General features: G+C 38.7%; 1 protein-coding gene and 1 long non-coding RNA gene across 2 annotated transcripts; both read left to right on the forward strand.

Annotated features, from left to right (window-relative positions):
- Positions 1-205: 205 nt before the first annotated feature.
- LOC139637129 (G-protein coupled receptor 83-like) lies at positions 206-18,090 on the forward strand. Its single transcript, XM_071505680.1, has 4 exons — positions 206-1,612; positions 2,293-2,418; positions 15,990-16,123; positions 16,841-18,090. Exons 1-4 carry the CDS (start codon positions 1,166-1,168, stop codon positions 17,556-17,558), a joined length of 1,425 nt encoding a protein of 474 aa, XP_071361781.1. The 5' UTR covers positions 206-1,165; the 3' UTR covers positions 17,559-18,090.
- LOC139637130 (uncharacterized) lies at positions 3,003-5,290 on the forward strand. The gene is made up of 3 exons (XR_011694540.1): positions 3,003-3,435; positions 3,537-3,609; positions 3,701-5,290. It is a non-coding gene; the product is annotated as an uncharacterized lncRNA (long non-coding RNA).
- Positions 18,091-18,335: the final 245 nt, after the last annotated feature.

The following is an 18,335-nucleotide window of genomic DNA, read 5'->3' on the forward strand; positions in this document are numbered from 1 at the left end:
TGTTTTATGAGGTCACACTGACCTTGAACTCTGACCTTTGACCACCAAAATTTAATCACTTTGAGTTCTAGTGGACATTTGTGCCAAATGGGAAGGGATTGCCTTAAGTGGGGTCTGAGGATATTGTGTTCACAAAGCCAAAATCATGATTGGGAGGTCATGATGACCTTGATCTTTGTCCTTTAGCCACCAAAATCTAACCGGTTCGTCCTTAAGTCCAGGTGAACGTTTGTACCAAATTTGAAGAAGTTCCGTCAAGGCGTTAAGGAGATATCATGTCCTCGAGAATGGACAACCTAAAAACAATATGCCTCTATCTCTGGCTGTCGACAGCGTGGACACAAGAAAATATACGCACAATGCATAGAGATTACCGCAATCTTCCAGTGCAGCTGACAACAAGAGCATGGTATTTGAGATCACATAGACTCCAGTCTGTCCTCATCCAAACTTACTAACTCCAGGTATTGCTTCCAAGCCTCTGAACTCTAGTCGGAGGATAAACAATGCTCTAACAAAAGACATTCTTTTATTTGGTGTTTTGATGCTGGTCAAGGAGAGCATTGTCTGACTCATTATTCCAAGATTTCCCATAGATGATATGAAGAAGCCTTGTTGAAGCAAGCCAACTGTGCCGGAAGTGTTCGCTTGGGACACATATAAATACCACATAGCCACCTGGCATAGGTGGCTAGCCTATAGGCTATTGCAACATTGTTCATACTGCTGAAAACATTCAGTGAGCCACTGTTCCCTTTAGGAAGGCATGTGCATTTGTTATGATTAAACTCACTTCTTCTGGTTTATCCTTTTATTTGTGTGTGTGTGTGTGTGTGAGAGAGAGAGAGAGAGAGAGAGAGAGAGAGAGAGGAGTATTTTATTAATATATTAAATGCTTTAATAAATAGTAGAAAATTAGGCTATTTGAAGGATCACAGACACTCTCACACACACACGCACACGCACACGCACGCAAACGCATTCTCGAGGTTGAGCAACAGCGGCCACGAGTCGCATCACGCAACTTGTTGCTCTGCATCACTTCGGTGTCACGAGAGACGGAGCAGGTGTAGTCCACAGCTGGCAGCCACAGACACCGACCACACAGATCAGTTCATCCAAAGAAAGGGAGGAAAAGGAAAAGGAAAAGAAAAACAGGGACAAAATGAGAGCGGTGTGTGTCTGGTTCTCCGCGGTCCTGTGGATGGGCAGCCCTGGAGGGACTGCCGCAGGTGCGGGACAGAGACTCAATGGCTCCTCACTTCTGGGAGAGAGTGTGTTTTCTTACAAGGAGCGTTTACTTAATGTTTCGGGACGGGTGGAGAACCGCACTTCGGGCTTTTACCTCCTCGACTTTGACGAGGGACTGCTGGAGGACTGGCGCTCTCTGGCGAGTGAGAAGCGCCGCGGCGGTGAGTCGCAAGAGGGGAGCGTGAAGGTGCTGCTGGTGGCCGCCTACTCTTTCATCATCGTGATCTCCCTGTTCGGGAACACGCTGGTGTGCCATGTGCTGGTGAAAAACAAGCGCAACCAGTCCGCCACCAGCTTGTTCATCATGAACCTCGCCGTGGCTGACATCTTCATCACTGTCCTCAACACGCCTTTCACCCTGGTAAGACCCCCCTCTCACCCTGGATAGTGTTGGAAGATTTGGTTGCGCTCTCATTCGGAGATGTACCATATTCCCGAAAGAGTCTATTGCTCTTGGCTTCACACTTCCAAGAAACAAAGTGTTCAAACTTTTAGTGCTTGTTTGTGGATATATGTAGCCTGTTAAATATTAAAGCATGATCAGCTGTCTCCTAAAAACAGATTTTCATCTAAAATAAAAAAAAATATATGTTTGAGAAAAGATTGTCCTTCTCTCTCTCTCCCCCTTTTCTGCAACACCCTTCAGAAATGTCTATTCTTAATTCTGTAATATTACCAAAAGATGGGGCCATTTGTGCCTTCACAGAGAGGGAATCTCTATCTCTCTCCTGCTTTGTGCCTGTGTGCCTGTGTGTGACAGACTGGTGAATTGTTAAATGTATCTCTCTAGGTGCTATCTTTTCCCTGTAAGACTTAATTTGAAACACAAACTCTGGACGCACATTCCCATTGCCAATTAAATATTAATTTAGAGCCTTTGTTAACATTTCATCATGTCTGAGCCTTTGTTAACATTTCATCATTTCTGTTTAACAAAAGTCCTTTAATGGTCATCCAACTATCAACGGATGGATGGATGGGCTTGGGAACTTGACAGGTGTGCATGACCTAAACTGTGTGTGTATGTGGGTGCTCCCTCAGGTCCGATTCGTGAACAGCACCTGGGTGTTTGGGAGAACAATGTGTCATATCAGCCGCTTTGTACAGTACTGCTCCCTTCACGTCTCCACTCTCACTCTGACTGCAATCGCACTGGACCGACGACAGGTTTGTCAATCATGAGATGAAGCAGTGATGGTCCTCTGTCCTTGGAGAGGATCATAGTTTTATAGTGTGATGTTGTTTGTTACGCAGTGTACATTAAATAATGGCACGAAGGGTAGTTTTAGTCTTTTTTTTTGCCATAACTTGCCATAAACTTCCATTTTAGGACTTTGGTTGTCTATATTATACAGAGGTAATGGCAGTGAGTTAAACCTGATCAGATGAGGTACTGCCACTAATTGCAGTACTGCACTGATTCATGATATTCTATTAACTAACTCCTCAGTTTATATTTATGGTGTGTTTGGTGTGTGTGTCAGGTGGTGCTGAGGTATTACAATTACAATGATATGTCTTGTTTCACAAAGGTGTGACTTGTGATGACCTAGCAATTACAGGGGTGTATTTTAAAACAAACCAATACATTATTAAAAGGATAAACTACATTTTATTTTATCTGTGATGACAAACTACTTCTTCAAGGCCTTACACTAAGAACATCCTTTTATATCCTGGAATCATTGTGGTGCTGATATATGGTGAGTATTGAACTATTATTATATTATATTATATTATATTATATTATATTATATTATATTATATTATATTATATTATATTATATTATATTATATTATGTGTTAATGTTACCTGTGATAAAAAGAAAAAAAATACAGTATGAAAAACCAACTTGTACTATTGATGTTGTGCTTAAGACCTATCTTAAAAGGAGCTTCTACTAGCAATGATGATTCATTGTATAAATGTTTTATGTAGTTTTTAAAAGATTTTTAAAAGTAATACATTAAGAAAATGTTAACATACGAAACATTTTTTTTGTATGCATGTAGATTTGTTTAAAGAGCAGTAAAACCACAGGATGTGTAGTTTTGTCATAAACAAATGATTTGTTTTTTGGGTTGCAGGTTTGGTCAATGATCATAAGGCCAATGAGAATACTTCTTGAACTATAATGAAACATTATACACCTCTAAAACATTGCAATAGAGAACAGAATGACAGTAAGTCAAATTAACATCTCACTTGTTTTATTTGTACATGTTATCTGATCCATTTTGAGAGTAATTCTAAATATTCAATGTCCTTTTGTGTAAATTTTTAGCAGAAACCTCATCAAAATAAATTCTGTGGTAAAAAACTTGGACTTCCTACAAGATGAGCCCGACTTAGAGAAGGTATTGTCTGTATACATCATTATTTTAGAATATTTTAAAATAAAAAACAAATAAAGTGTTCTAATTGTATTGTATTATGTGTTCTTTACAGATCCTATTAACATTTGGTGAAGCCATGTCCACAATTGTGCTCAGAAGATGAAATAAAGTTTTGGAATGAAAATGACTTAAGAACACAACATCCAGAAGCCTATGAAACCATTGCTTGGACTGAAGAGACTGATGTACTGAATTTACTGTACAAGGAGACTGGCCTCACACATCTATTGCTGAATGAGTCACCACACAAGATGCAGCCATAACACAGACACACACAGCCAAACTGGTGAGCACAAAACATCTTGCCATGTTTTTTTAAATCGACCGTGACCGCTTGGGCGTAACCGTCATCTTGCAGAAACTCAAGGGCGCCCTGCAGCGGGCACAAACATGGTTCAATTGCTCTGCACTCACATCAGTCAGCAAACACATGCCAGTCAGTCCCATAAGCCCTGTAGGCGATGGGGCCCTGGCATTCTAGATTGTGGATGGTGAGATGCTACACTCATCCTTGAGCGGGCCCCCACGACATTGTGTTTGCTCCCATGTTGATGGTACCCAGATCCCACAAATCTCTTCTCTACCGCTGTCTCTGTCACCAGTAAACACAGAAGCAGCTGTTCCTCTGAGGAGAAAATCGCAATTCACTCTTAGGCCATTTCCTTTTAGAATCAGCAGTGTCTGACCAAAAGTGAGCAGGCATGGACGTATTGGCCTGCCTCACCGCAGTGGGGAGAAGCGGGCCTCATGCACTGCTCTCACCATCCCTTCCTGGCCAATGTATGGCCAGGAAGAGAGAGAGGGGTCCTTTCTCTGAGAGGACGCTAGCATCTGTGTCTGTATTTTACCTGCCGTCGTGCTGTCATGTCATTAAGTCTATTTACCAGTCTCTTTACATCAACCTGCAATCTAGCACACTGCACTTTACAGTTCATGGTACACATTCTATTCTATTCTTTTACATTGATCCTGTTCATCTTCTGTTTATAATCGTAATGTTTATTTGGAATATTTTTTTTCCCTATATATTTTCTATATATTTTTTATTACCTTAGCTTTAGCCTTTTCTAATTTTCATCTTTAACTTCATTTAATTTATTTGTATATCTACGGCACAGTGTTATGGCCAATTCAGGGCACATTTCACTACATGATGTACTTGTATAACTGTGTACGTGACAAATAAAGAATCTTGAATCTTGAATCTTGAATCAGATCCCAATCCCTGGTCAGTGCAAGCGTTATCTTTTTCTCCATTGTAAAATCAGCTGCATGGACAACCCATGTGTAGCCTCTCATCTTGAAGCTTGCAACTGATACCTGTGCAGTTCAAGCGTTATATTTTTCTCTGCTATTATACCGGCCACAGAAGAAAAAGCCTTGTCTTTATGTGCTAGACAATACAGACACCAATCTGTGTTTCTCATTGTGCCTTGCCCATTTTCTCATCCCTGCACCTCAGCAAAGGACAAATTGGCTTCTGCACAAAAACTATACAGAGATTTGGGATTTGGATCTGACGTTTCCACATGTGAGAGTCATCTGTATATGAATGTTATTATATTTCAGATCCCTTATCATGCAAGTGGAAATGCAGATCACAGCACTGTCATCAGATGCATAAGCAATGCTGTCCGACACACAAGTGCTACACCATGCAGTCATGTAAAACTGCGAAAAACGTGGCAGGCTCCAGCTCATACTGCCTTTTGTACCCCACTATAAACTGTGGTGTTGCTACAGAAAAGGCACTATGTGGAGACTCACAGTGGCGTATAATGACAATATGAGGCTGCTGCTTTAAAGTCCCAAGAAGCTGCAGCGCCAGCTCAATGTTTGTTAAAGTTGGTGCAAATTGCATGAAACAATTCAGACATGAAATGCAGAAGCTACTAAATAATTGCCTACAGTACAGTTATGTCATGCTGGGTTACTTTGCAAAGCAGGGTATTGTACCTAACCTAACTTAAACATGGGAGGCAGAAAGGCCATTGATGATCAGGAATACAAGCACAGGTGGATTATTTACATTTCTTTACATGTGTTTAGCAAAGCCCCTTGCAGCTCTAGGGTTTGCTTTAAAAAAAAAAACAATTATGAATAGTGAAAAGACCACTTTCCTGCAGTAGTATAAATTTGTCTGCCACCAGGTGTTTGACTTAAAAAAAAAAAAGAGGTTTGTCAGTATGGATTTAATGATGTTGTTTAGAAAGGCATGCATGGTCGATCATGAGGCAGTTTTCTCCGAATGTATCACTGGCAATTACAGAACAAATTTCTTGCATAATAACATATAACGGCTTTTTACAGATGATGGTACAGTCATTAGAGCACACAAAACATATAGGCTGCTCTAACAACTCCATACAGTGATTTGAGTTTCTAGCTCACAAATATGACATTCAGATTTGTCAGCCATAGTGAACAGTCTTGAGGTCCTTTTTTCACATATCTATAACCCTATACACTCGTATACACCACAATTTGCAGAGTGTTTTTTTTTTTCATGATCATGAAGGGGTCATGACCGAGATCATGAGAACCCTGTCAGTCAGATCACATATGAGGTATTGAAAGAAAAGTCAATGAAAAAAACTCAGTCCTAAAAGGATACTATGACCTTCATGCAGTGGTCATGTGGGAATGTGAGTGGGAAAGACAGAAAAAACTAACACAGATGTGTAGCAGTTTATGGAAAGCAACAAGGCACGTCTCTGGCCTCGAGAAAAAAAAAAAAAAAAATAATAATTTTACATCTCTCTACCCCACTGTGTAGTCTCACAAGCCCCAGATCATATTTAAAGATTTTGATTCAATTGACAAGTACTTTGAATTTGTCCTATGCACACACACAGTTGTGAAGAAAGCGCCATCTGGTGTTTGGTTTTGTATTGCGCTACAAAAGGCTCTTGAAAAAGGATAGTAGATGATCCATTATGTCAAAACCTTTCTGAAGTGTTAGCATTAACTGTCTGGCTACCCAAGCCATGTCACTGGTGAGGATGCAAGTACATTGAGAATTACTACGCTACAGAATGTATAAGCCTGAACCACACAAAAAATATTGTATTTGTGAACTAAGCTTATTTTATCTGTGGGCTAAATTCAGTTTAAGGGCAGATCTTGCAATGTGTGAACTGATATCTGACCCTGAAAAATTCGTATAGCTGATGTTTAATGATGATTATAATATGAGACAGTTATGAAGTTGCTATGATACAGTGGTTTCACAAAAAGCATAGATGTGAAGAGCCCTTGTAGCCGAATCGTTACTATGCACGCCATATAACCACAACATCCGCTGTTCAATTCTGGAGATTCTGCAGACTTGTACTGTATGTCACACCCCTCTCTCCCACTTATTTCCAGTCTGTCAAATTAAAATCTATTTAATAAGAAAAAATGCTCATCATGGAGTTATAGATGTAAATGTTTTCATGGGTGCCATGACAACGATACATGACTCATGCTGTATGGTGAGTTAGGTAATTGGGTGATGTACTATAATACAGACAGTGTTATATTTGCATCACGTGAAGGCGATTGGATTCCTCCTCTTGGTACATATATATGTAACTGATTCGCCAGACAGGATAAATAATAGAGAACTGTGTGGACAGAGCATAAAAAACCTCAGAGCAGAATTTATTTATTCAGGGTAAAGCCAGTAAAACCATCTTCTTATTCTTTTTATTCCATCTTTTAGTAATGCAACAGCTGTACCATACAGGCACTTATTAGATGACATTAAAACCAAAATACCAGATAATCTGAGACTCAGAACAGTCCTGCATGCAAAAGCAACAAAGTATAGATGCGCTTACAGAATTTTCTAAGTATCGTTCATCAAGAAAAATGACTTTTGATACTGTCCTTCTGAGGGTGGAAGGAATGAACAGAAGGAAAAGCACAGAGATGATGACACAAAAGATGTCACTGTTTTTGTGGCAATGCAACACACTTACATAAGCAAGAAAAAAGCAAAATATATTACATATAGAAATATATAGAATACATATAGAAACATCAAGAGATGTATCTTGGACTGATCAGGGAGAACTCATTGCAAACAATAATGTAAACAGTCATACATGTATGATTTGTAAAAAAAATGTCACAAACCCATACAAGATTGTAGATCCTTCCAGACCAATTGGATGGCATGAGTTTTTTTTTTTGTTTTTTCTTGCTGCCTTAAATGTTTTATTATCAGCAGTGCAAAGCACCCAGGTGAGACAGCTTATTACCAGTTACAAGAGTGCCACTAGACTTTTAACCAAAATAAGGAAGGAATCCATTGGCTTCCAGTACTTTAGAATAGGTTCATTTACTTGTTTATAAAACTCTCAATGGTTTTGGACCAGCTCACAGCGGACACTACTTTGAACTTCATCTTTTGTATGAAATGTGCGCTATAAATAATGTTTATTATTATTATTATTATTGTTGTTGTTGTTGTTGTTATTGTTGTTGTTGTTGTTGTTATTAATAATATGAAAAAGGTAGAGAGTGTTTGCAAACTGATTTCTGTTCATGTATGGGTATGTAAAAAGTTGTTTGAATAAAATACTTTGAAATGCTGACTGACTTTTTGGTCTGTGACTTTTATTGTCTATCCAGGAATAATATCATTTTTAAAGATCTACTGTTGAAGCTTCCAAAATGCCTTACATCTCTTCTATCATTTTTCTTCTAGTATCTACATTACACAATCCAGTAACTACTTAACCTTCGATATCCCTCATGTACACACTAATGTTGGCAGAACTGGTTTTGGGTAACAGGCACCATTTAAGTGGGATACTGCAAAATGCCCTTGAATTTCCTTAGTCATACATCTTGCCTAGAGATGAGATTTTAAAGCATTTTTTTAATGAGCCTTGTATCTTAATTGGATCTTAATTTTCTAAATTCCATGTTTCTTAGTTTCTTGCATTGTGTAATTATGCAGTCTTGTGCTCATGTTCTCAGGTGTCTCTTGAAAAAAACAAAATCAGAATCTAAATCAGGCTGAATTTGATTGACAGATGTATAGCTCATTAAATCATTACAAGCAAGCTTGTTGCCATACATTTTTAATATACAGTGGTGGGACAAACCTTTTAGAATTATGACACAGTGTTGACACTCTTGCACTTAACTTGTAAACACCTACCAAGTTAAGCTTAAGAGGAAATGTAGATATGGGACTTAAAGGTGCCATGGGTCATTTCCAAAAGAGTAAAAAAATAGTGTTTTGTAACATTCAAACATTCACTTGCATGTGTCTTAATAGTGGTCATGGAGTAGCTGGTGACAGTTGGATATCTCACCAACTGAGTCAAAAACAGCACAAGAGATAAGATTTAAAGTTCTAGCTAGTGGTCATCTAAATCTTGCTTCAGAGCATACATTTCCTGTTTTGATTAGCAAGTCGTGCTGTCCATATCTCACATCTGCCTCAAGATTGAAACAAAATAAAGTGTACCCATCTCCAAACTCAATTTGCTTGAACACTATCTTTTAGCTGCCTTGTTATTGCTTGAATCAACCAAATATATTTAGAGGTGCATTGTCAAATTGAAAAAATCAGGCTGGAATGGCTTAGTGGGATATGTACGGTATGCCCATCTGTATATATAGCAAAAACATTTCTGTTGTCCCTTACTTTTTCCCTCTGTGGTGATAAGCCTGTTCAGCCTTTTATAGCAGAGTAAAGTTTATACAAATACACTTTTTTAAAGACTCCTTTGACAGAAAATAAACAATAAAAATATGGTCAACCTGTTCATTTGTTTGTTCCCCCGTGTGTATGTATGCAAAAGTAGTCCTATAGTAAAAGCATATCATATAGACAATGTTACCTCTGGTTTGAGGGATTAATTTGACAGCCCCAGCAATCCTCCTTTATATTTTTGGAGCTGATATTTTCAGCACTGAAACACTTGGTTGCTTTCAAAAATGTTGACAGCTTGTGCTTGAAGAGGGTGTTACAGATCCTTTGTACGTTATAATAATTTCCTCCCTTGTAATGATGTTTGTCCTGTTTTTTATCAGTGCTGATTCCCACAGAAACCTCCTCTGCTTCTTGTAATTGGAATGTGAGATTTTGCTGTCCAAGGCATTCACCATATTCGGCCAGCTACGATATATGTTTTTTGTCATCTTCATAAATAAATCCCACCCCTAATAGAACCTGTTTACCCTAGAAACTCCATCTCAGTGCTGTGGCATTAGGCTGACCATTAGTGGAAATATGATCAGTCAGTCAGTCAGTCAGTCAGTCAGTCAGGGGCATTCCAGATTATAGGGTTGTCCCAAATGTTGTGGTACAGCCAACTTTTGTCCTTACAGATCGGCTGCAGAAGGGTAATAATAACCCTCTATTCATGTGTGAATAGAGGGTGAGGGATTACATGCCCTCATGTCGCATGAAACCAAATTTGTCACAGGTGTGACATACACATGATCCACCAGAATCATGCACCCATGCTATGTCACACACACACACACACATATCCTTTGTGATGTGTGTGCATGTGATGGGTTGGTCTCACACGTGAATAGAGGGTTATTATTACCCTTCAGCCGATTGAAAAGCAAATATTTCTTTTTAAACGAGTTTCAGGATAGGACCTACAGACCGAGTTGGCAAAATAAAATGCAATCAATGTTGGGAGGTGATTCAATTCAATTCACACTAATTCTATTTGCCATAAATTACCATAAACTCAATATTGAAAATAGCTGCATTTCAACGTAAAAAATTGAAAAAATAAAACAAAACCAAAGCGTGACGATGCTTGTTATCACAACCAAATTATTGTCCTTATAAAATAAAAAATCTAAACCAGCAGACCATAAAATTTATTTATAAAGTGTCAGTCCGTTTAATTTCTTTCTTTAGTGTTAATTTTATTTGATCCTGCAATCCAAATAAATGCAGACTCCTACAAACTGTTAACAGCAAAAATAATCATCGCTTCTTATGCACAAGGAGATGGAATCTGTTCAACAAACCACTTCAAAAACAAATACAAAGACATCTTGTTTTGATTTTAAGATAAGACCCAGACTACCGTTGGAGCTGTATACTCAGGTGAATATGAAATGTTTTCTCAACACAATGATAATATAATCGGATTAAAGTCAGACCACAGGGATGTACTATTTGAAGTGAAAAAAATCGGTCAACATTTGTTTTGTGGTAGGATTTGTCCCCGTCTGCCAATCTCTAGATTTATGAATCTGTTGAACAGGCATAGTAGACATGAGGAGACCAGCTCCTTGAAAATGTCTGGGATTCAGGGGATTTAAAATCTTGTCCTCTGATGGCACTTATATGTTCAACAAAGCATTTTGCTTTGCCCATATGATGCAGCTGGTGTGTGGAATGGTTAACTGGGAACAGGGCTTCTGTAGGGTTTCTGGTAAGAACTTAACCATAGATATCTGACTATGATCCAGGAGCAGTTATTGTGATACCAGATGAATAACAAGTTGGATATGAAGTTGTGTGTGGTTCTGAAATATGAACAAATAATAAAGATGTAAAATAATAGACATCAGTATAATTACACAATTACACAGGCCATAGTATATCTATGTGTATATGACTATAAGCAAAAATTATGCATTTATCATTGTTCATCATTTCCACTAAGGAAATCGAAAATCACCTGCTGAACTGCATGAGATGAACTGCCATAATACTCCATGACAACAGTCACAGAACTACAGAACATCATAGATTTAATGGCCTTTTTGCGAGCAGCACGAGGACGACATTTGAAAAAGCATCACTTAATGCAAATGAGTTTGGATTGAAAGAGTTATTCTTGATCAGGAACTCTCAAAACAAGCATGAGAGAAGAGAAGAAAAGATACATAAACACAATGCAAAATACTCATTATGATGTAGCGTAAAGAGTCCTTGTCATGAAAAACTGCAACAGCTGAAAATAAGATAAAGTACTGGTTGTCTCAAGGTAGTTTAGAATGAATTTGAATAGGTGTGTTCATTGCTTGTAAAATAAATCAAAATCGAAGTCCGATGCTCCTCATGTTCATAAACCTGTGGAGGAACAAGATGGTTTGTATTAACTAAAATGTGTTTTGTGAACAAAATATGTTACAAGGAAGTGATTTGATTGGAAACCAAACCAGTGCTGACCAGTTCATTCCTGTTAAGCGCAGTTCTATTGCTGATATACAGAGCAATAAGAACTGATTAATAACCATTTTTAAAGCAATTGCTTACAAATTAATCAAGTTCACCTCATTAGAAAGTGGTCACATTCATTACAACATGGCCAGATAGCAGGCAGCTGGTCTCTCCCTGTTTAATTTGCACTGGACAAATTAAATGAGAAATACACTAATTCCATTTCTGACCAACATCGGTCTCTGTGTGAAGATGGCCTTACAATTTGCGAAATGGAAATCTTGCCTTGTTTGAAGTATCTGTTTGTAAATCTACCTTGTTTGTAGTATTTATTTTATGTAGTACTACTGTTTTATAGTGGCGCAAGATAAATTGAGAATTTCTTTCAGTTTCAGCTTAAGAATCTGAAGGTGAAATCAAATCAGACTTAGACAGACTTCCCCACTTTGCTGTGTTCACCACAGCTGTAGTTAGAGAAACACAAGAAGCTGAAGCACTATTATTTGAACTGAAGATACTTGAGGACACTGCACAGGTTATAGACTGTTGTTGTGTTTTATAGCTGTGTCTGAAATTGCTCTGTTGTTCACTACGTGAACTAGAGCGGTTCACGTATTGAAAAGCTCCCTATGTGAAAAAAAAAAATTATCATCACCAAACAGTCCTCACATGATAAGCCTTCCTTCAGTGACTAGTAAACAGGGATTTCAGACTCATGAATCATCATTTTGTCTCACTGCTGCAGGTGTAGTGTTGCATGACTGTGATTTATGACTGTTGCTTTAGGAGCTGACAAAAGCAATGTGGGAATAGGTTTACATGCTGCGCTACATTTTTTGAGTTTCAGAGTCTTTGGATACAGTGCATTCCTGCCCGCGCTGTCCATGGTGCTGAATTAGAAGAGACAGACAGAGTTGAGATCGATAATGGAGTGTAAATGTTATTTTTTCAGGCATTCTATGAAATCAGAGATGTGGGTGTACCTTTAAATGTTAATGTAGTCAACACCAGGCAGTACAGGTTACCTAAAATCTTAAAACATTCTGGCTTACATTTGCTGTCAGGTAAAGGTAGGACAAGGTTGTGACTTGAACACATAGATTTGTCGGAGGTGGGTTTTAGCCTTAAAGAGATTTGAATGCCATTGTGGCTACAACCAGTGGCAATGGAATTATATAGATGACCTTACAAATGCTGATAATGCAGAACCCTCAGGAATCTGGGATGTTTTCCTCTAAGAATTTCAGTACATTTCATTACATCATGTATGCTGTCTCTACACGCCCTACTGTCCCAGCAGATCTCCCTCCTCTGCTGTACTTTGCTCCATATTTCACAGATCCCCAGAGATGTCATAAAATAACATTTTAAAAAAAGAACTACTTTGCTAATCACCTTATAAGTGGATCAAAAATTATTGTAAAAAAATATTGTAAATCTCTTTTTGAGCATTGGAATGGTTCCCCATATATACTGTAGAGTTCCATAGTGGATAAAGAGTAACCCACCATCATTTACAAATAAACCTGTAGAATAGAGCTTATCATGTGGGAGGATTGATTTGAAAGAAAAGGCTGGGAATGCAGGTCTTCATTTAGCCTGCTAATGTACCAAAGTTCAAAAAGCATCTATAATTTGAAATAACACATTCACAGGCTTTTATGATAGAGATGTTTGACTGGTTTGTTGTGCAGGTGTCTGGGGAACTTGCACACTGATGTATGAAATGAACAAATGGTTTGTGAAGCAGAATGGATGCTTATCACATACTGTCTCACCTGTGTTTTAGTGATTGTTAGTGGCTTTTCATTTTAACCAGTGCATCTATATATTTTCGCTCAGTTAGCAGGTGTACTACCAAATAAAGATGCCAACCTTGGGCCAAACTGTTTTTGGACAAATCTGATGACGAATGTGACCTCTGCTGGTGATGGAAATTACTTTGTACCATTTTTGTTTTCTGTTGAGTTGTGACTATGCATCTCATTACCAATGAATTCTCGGAGAGTCAAAATATTTGGGGCTTTATTATTACTAGATTAACCTTGATTAAATAAGACACAACCATATGTGAAATGGTGTCTCTGCATGAATTCATAATCTGTAATACTCGGACCCCCCACCACCATGGCAGTGATTGTGATGTTCAATTTGCCTATTAATCCCTTTTTTGTATCATATCTGTATCCCCATCAACTATTTGTTGGTCATGAGTTGTGTTATGTAAATTTAGAAAAACAGAGGTTTTGTCAGTGTGATCCCATTTGTGGCAACAGATTAATGGCTCTTAATAACAAGAGGTTTACCACAGTTACTTATCTGAAATGCTTGAATGCTGGACTGTGTAATCAAACTATGAAAAACAAAAACAGATAATACATATTTATGATGCAGTGTAAGTGTGGGCTTGAAGTTAGAGCTGTTGTGTGTTTCATTGTTCTAAACAGTTTAATAAAGACTTCAAGTCTATTAAATGCAGACAAATAAAGCCAGATCTTGCAGATGGTTGTCAGTGTAGATGGATATCTTGATTGTGGAAGCTACATCCCCTTCTTCAGGTTACTGGTTCACATTACATGTCTCTTCAGTGCATAGGACAATTAGTATGTGGTGCATTTAAACCTGCTCCACCAAGAATCATTTTCGATGGAACATTCCTTTGATGTCTCCACTTATTACTTTGAGATTGTCCCTAAAGCAGAAATCATTGTGCAAACCTAATGGATACGTTCAACAATCTGTCATAAAACAGACAATAGTTAAGTACCCATGTTAATATTTAAAGATGTTTGTATTGTTGTAAACACTTCTCCTGTTTATACTGGTCATTAAAAGATCCCTTCCTAATGCATTTTCAGTGTCAATGATGTTAATGCATCAATGAGCCATACATCAATGAGCAATAAGTAGATAATGCAACACTGAAAGGCCATCATGAGCGTGTTTGCTCATAATACTTTAAGAACAATTTGTTGCTAATATTTTGTACTTTTGCTTACATAAACTTTTGAATGTATTGCTCATAATTGTCGGTACTTTTACTTGAAGTAAATGATCTGAATACTTCTTCCACAACTGCTCTCTTAAACTACTTACATACCATACATGTCCACACACACCCTCCCACATGATACCTACATGCATACATAATCAGTACCATTTAAATAGGTGGAAAAATATGAATGCAGGTGGAAAATGGATGAGAAAAACTGACATGTTGAAATGGGAAATTGTATTACACTGTATAAGATGCTAAAACCAAAATATAAGACAAATTCAGATCCTCCTAAAAGAAAAAAGGAAACTGAAATTGCTGAATTTCAATAAAGCAAGCTAAATAATTATTCACCTGAAACATACGCAGGCAACAGAATTTACTGGATGTACCAAAGGCCTGATAAGACAGGAAGGAGAATTCATTACTACACTATATACTGCTGTCTTGCTTTTAAGTTATTTAGCAAATATTTCACCAATAGGCATAAGAAGAGGACTTGAACATCTGACCTTATGAATATTGATGGCATTTTCAACTTTTCTTTCAAAGATTGTATAAATCAGGGGTTGTTCATGATGAATAAGTCTGTAGTGAATCTTTAGAATTTATCAAAGCTGACCTAGAGGCCATGTGTCCATTAGAAGTGCCGAATATTCTAAAAGAGCTAAGAAAAGTAATCAAATCAATGCATAAAGGCAGATTGCTGGGCCTTAATGGATTACCTCCAGAATTATATATTTCATTTTGGGTCCCAGCTCGGCCTTCTGCTGTTGAATCTGCTTAATTTTTCAGTCAGAGGTTCCTTTTCCACTAGCTGAAATATTTCTCCTTTGGTAAAGAAGGACAGGGCAGTCAGCCACTTGGCAACCTGGCCAGAACACTGTATGCCTCATCTGGTCCACCATGACCAACCTAGCTTTATAAATTATTATTATTATTATTCAGACTATCATCTGATAATGTCCATCTTTTGCGTCGTGTGATAGATTCAGCCTCATGGTCAGCAGTAGTGATAATGGGCAATATTTGCTCACCTAGGTTTTAAAGGTTACAGATCCCGATGGGAGATGAGAGAATTAAGTGAGCAGTTAGCTTCTTTTAGTATCTCTGTTGTTCACTTAGGGGTCTCTATCTATCCTTCCCTTGACACATTAACCACAATGACTTTGATCTGTGTATGGTGACGTTTTTTTTTTTCAGGTGATTTTACATCCTTTGAGACCTCGCATGTCCCCAGCTAAAGGTGGTGTTTGGGTTGCTGTTATCTGGATAATGGCCACCTGCTTCTCTCTCCCACATGCAATCTACCAAAAGCTCCTGACTTTTACATACAGGTAAAATACTACACTCTCACACATCTCAAAAAAGAGAGATCAATTGTAGATGTATACAATATTTATTGAGATTTGGAAATAGAGAGAGAGTGATTGGAGTCTTGGATTGGATGATAGAAACTCTCTGTTGTATTACCATGAACACCATGGAAGTCATTGTGGTTTGGGTGGGGGTGGGGGGGTTATTGTGATACTATCTGACAAGACCACAATGATATTCAAAGGACATCATTCAAGGACCAATTGACTGGAGGGCTGTGCACTGAAACATTGTGATTTTTTTTTTTCGCTGCAAGTGCACCAGACTGAGCTTTTTGCTTGTTGGCCCATGAGCTTCTTTGACGAACCTGACAAGTCACAGGTTCAGGTTGAAGAAAGACTGTGGTCTGGTTTAATACAAGTTCAACCATAACCATGATTTTTCCTACTCTTAACCAAAGAATTTTTGTTGTCTAAACCTAACTTAACAGACAGGAGTCAGGATGCAAACCCCAGTCTCTGGTGAGACAATCGTGCACAATCATGTCTGCTTGGACTCTGGGGAATTAGAAATGGCATTATTATATTTCTGACATCTTATAGACAGAACAATAACTCGAGAAATTGATCAATAGCATAATTGATGCCCTACACTAGCCTGTGACTTCTTTACTTTCTCATCCCATCACTAATTATCTTCCTTTCTTGCATCCTCTGTATTGTAATTGTTCTCCGCAGTAAGGAGAAGGAGCGCAGCCTGTGTGTCCCAGACTTCCCAGAGCCTTCAGATGTCTATTGGCAGTATATTGACCTCCTTACCTTCATATTGCTTTACATGCTGCCACTCCTTATCATCACTGCCTCCTACACCACAGTGGCCTGTCGGCTGTGGCGTCACAATGCCATCGGTGACACCACAACAGCTCAGCACGCCACACAAAGAAAAAAACGCCGGCGGACATTGGCCATGCTGCTGCTGGTGGTTGGGGTGTTTGCCGTCTGCTGGTTCCCCCTCAACTGCTATGTGGTGCTGCTGTCCAGCCAGGCCATCCACTCCTCCAACGCCCTATACTTCTGCTTTCACTGGCTGGCTATGAGCTCCACCTGCTACAACCCTTTCATCTACTGCTGCCTGAACCCCACCTTCCGCCAGGAGCTTCGTCTCCTCTTTCATATGTGCAGGAGAAGACGGAGGGCGGTGGTAGGGCTGGAGCCTGAGCTCCGCCCTGCAACCATCTGTGCTCCCTGTCACAGGACTGCCTGGCCCGACCAACACGAGTCCTTGAGGCCAAGGCATGATTTACCAGACCCGGGTCACGCCTCTTCACAGCAGAGCCACGCTTCTTCCAGTCGATCCCACAACCTGAAAGATACACATGTGCTGTTCACTGCCAGGCAGGCCCTCACAGGGAGAACTGACATCCTCTCAGTGGAGCCCATTGTGGCTGTGAGCTGACTGGAAAAAAAAAAAAAAAACTCCATCTGCCACACCGTGACGGGGGCAGGCATCAGTATTTGAGATTCATTATTCTATTTCAGGACGTCATCATGTTCCAAAGAGGACAGGAAATCAGAACATCTCAGAAATGTGTTGCTGGGCCTACACAGGATGGTATTTTATGGCTTTAGAATGGAAGAAATTGTGATGATTTCCCTGTGATCATATCTGTGGCATTTTCTGTTTCCACACTACTTTTCACACTTTTTTCCTCATTTTTTGGTGCATTGTGTGAAAAAACATCACAGGGTCCATTAAACAGTTTTTGTGGAGCTTTCGATCACATCACACACCCCCTTCATCAGGAATTGCAGATGTTCAGATTTCCATTTTTTCCAGCACTTTAAGGACTCCTCCATGTCAGCTTGACAAATGAATTCACATTTTCATCCTTGGGAACAGCAGTTGACAAAACTGTTTCACCACAAGGTCCATTTAGTACTGGAGCTTTTTGTCAATTTAATTAAAAAACTTCTCAGTGTTAAAGTCATTGCAGCATTGACAAGGTGTAAGATATTGTAATACTATTTTACACCTTCTCAGATAATTTGTGAGATATACAAAACTCTCTGCTTATGTAATGACCACATTACAAAGGATGAAATGTGATGTAACACACGGTTCTTTTGTTACGATAAATTCATTATAAATCTCCTTTAACCAGAGTTTCTCGATACTTTAAACTCAACAGTCCATTAGGCTACAAAACAGAATATGATGTAAATTGATACTGAT

The sequence above is a fragment of the Trachinotus anak genome, unplaced genomic scaffold (genome assembly GCF_046630095.1).
Source record: "Trachinotus anak isolate AG129_WGS33_773 ecotype Australia unplaced genomic scaffold, CSIRO_AGI_Tana_v1 ptg000019l, whole genome shotgun sequence".
Classification (NCBI taxonomy): domain Eukaryota; kingdom Metazoa; phylum Chordata; class Actinopteri; order Carangiformes; family Carangidae; genus Trachinotus; species Trachinotus anak.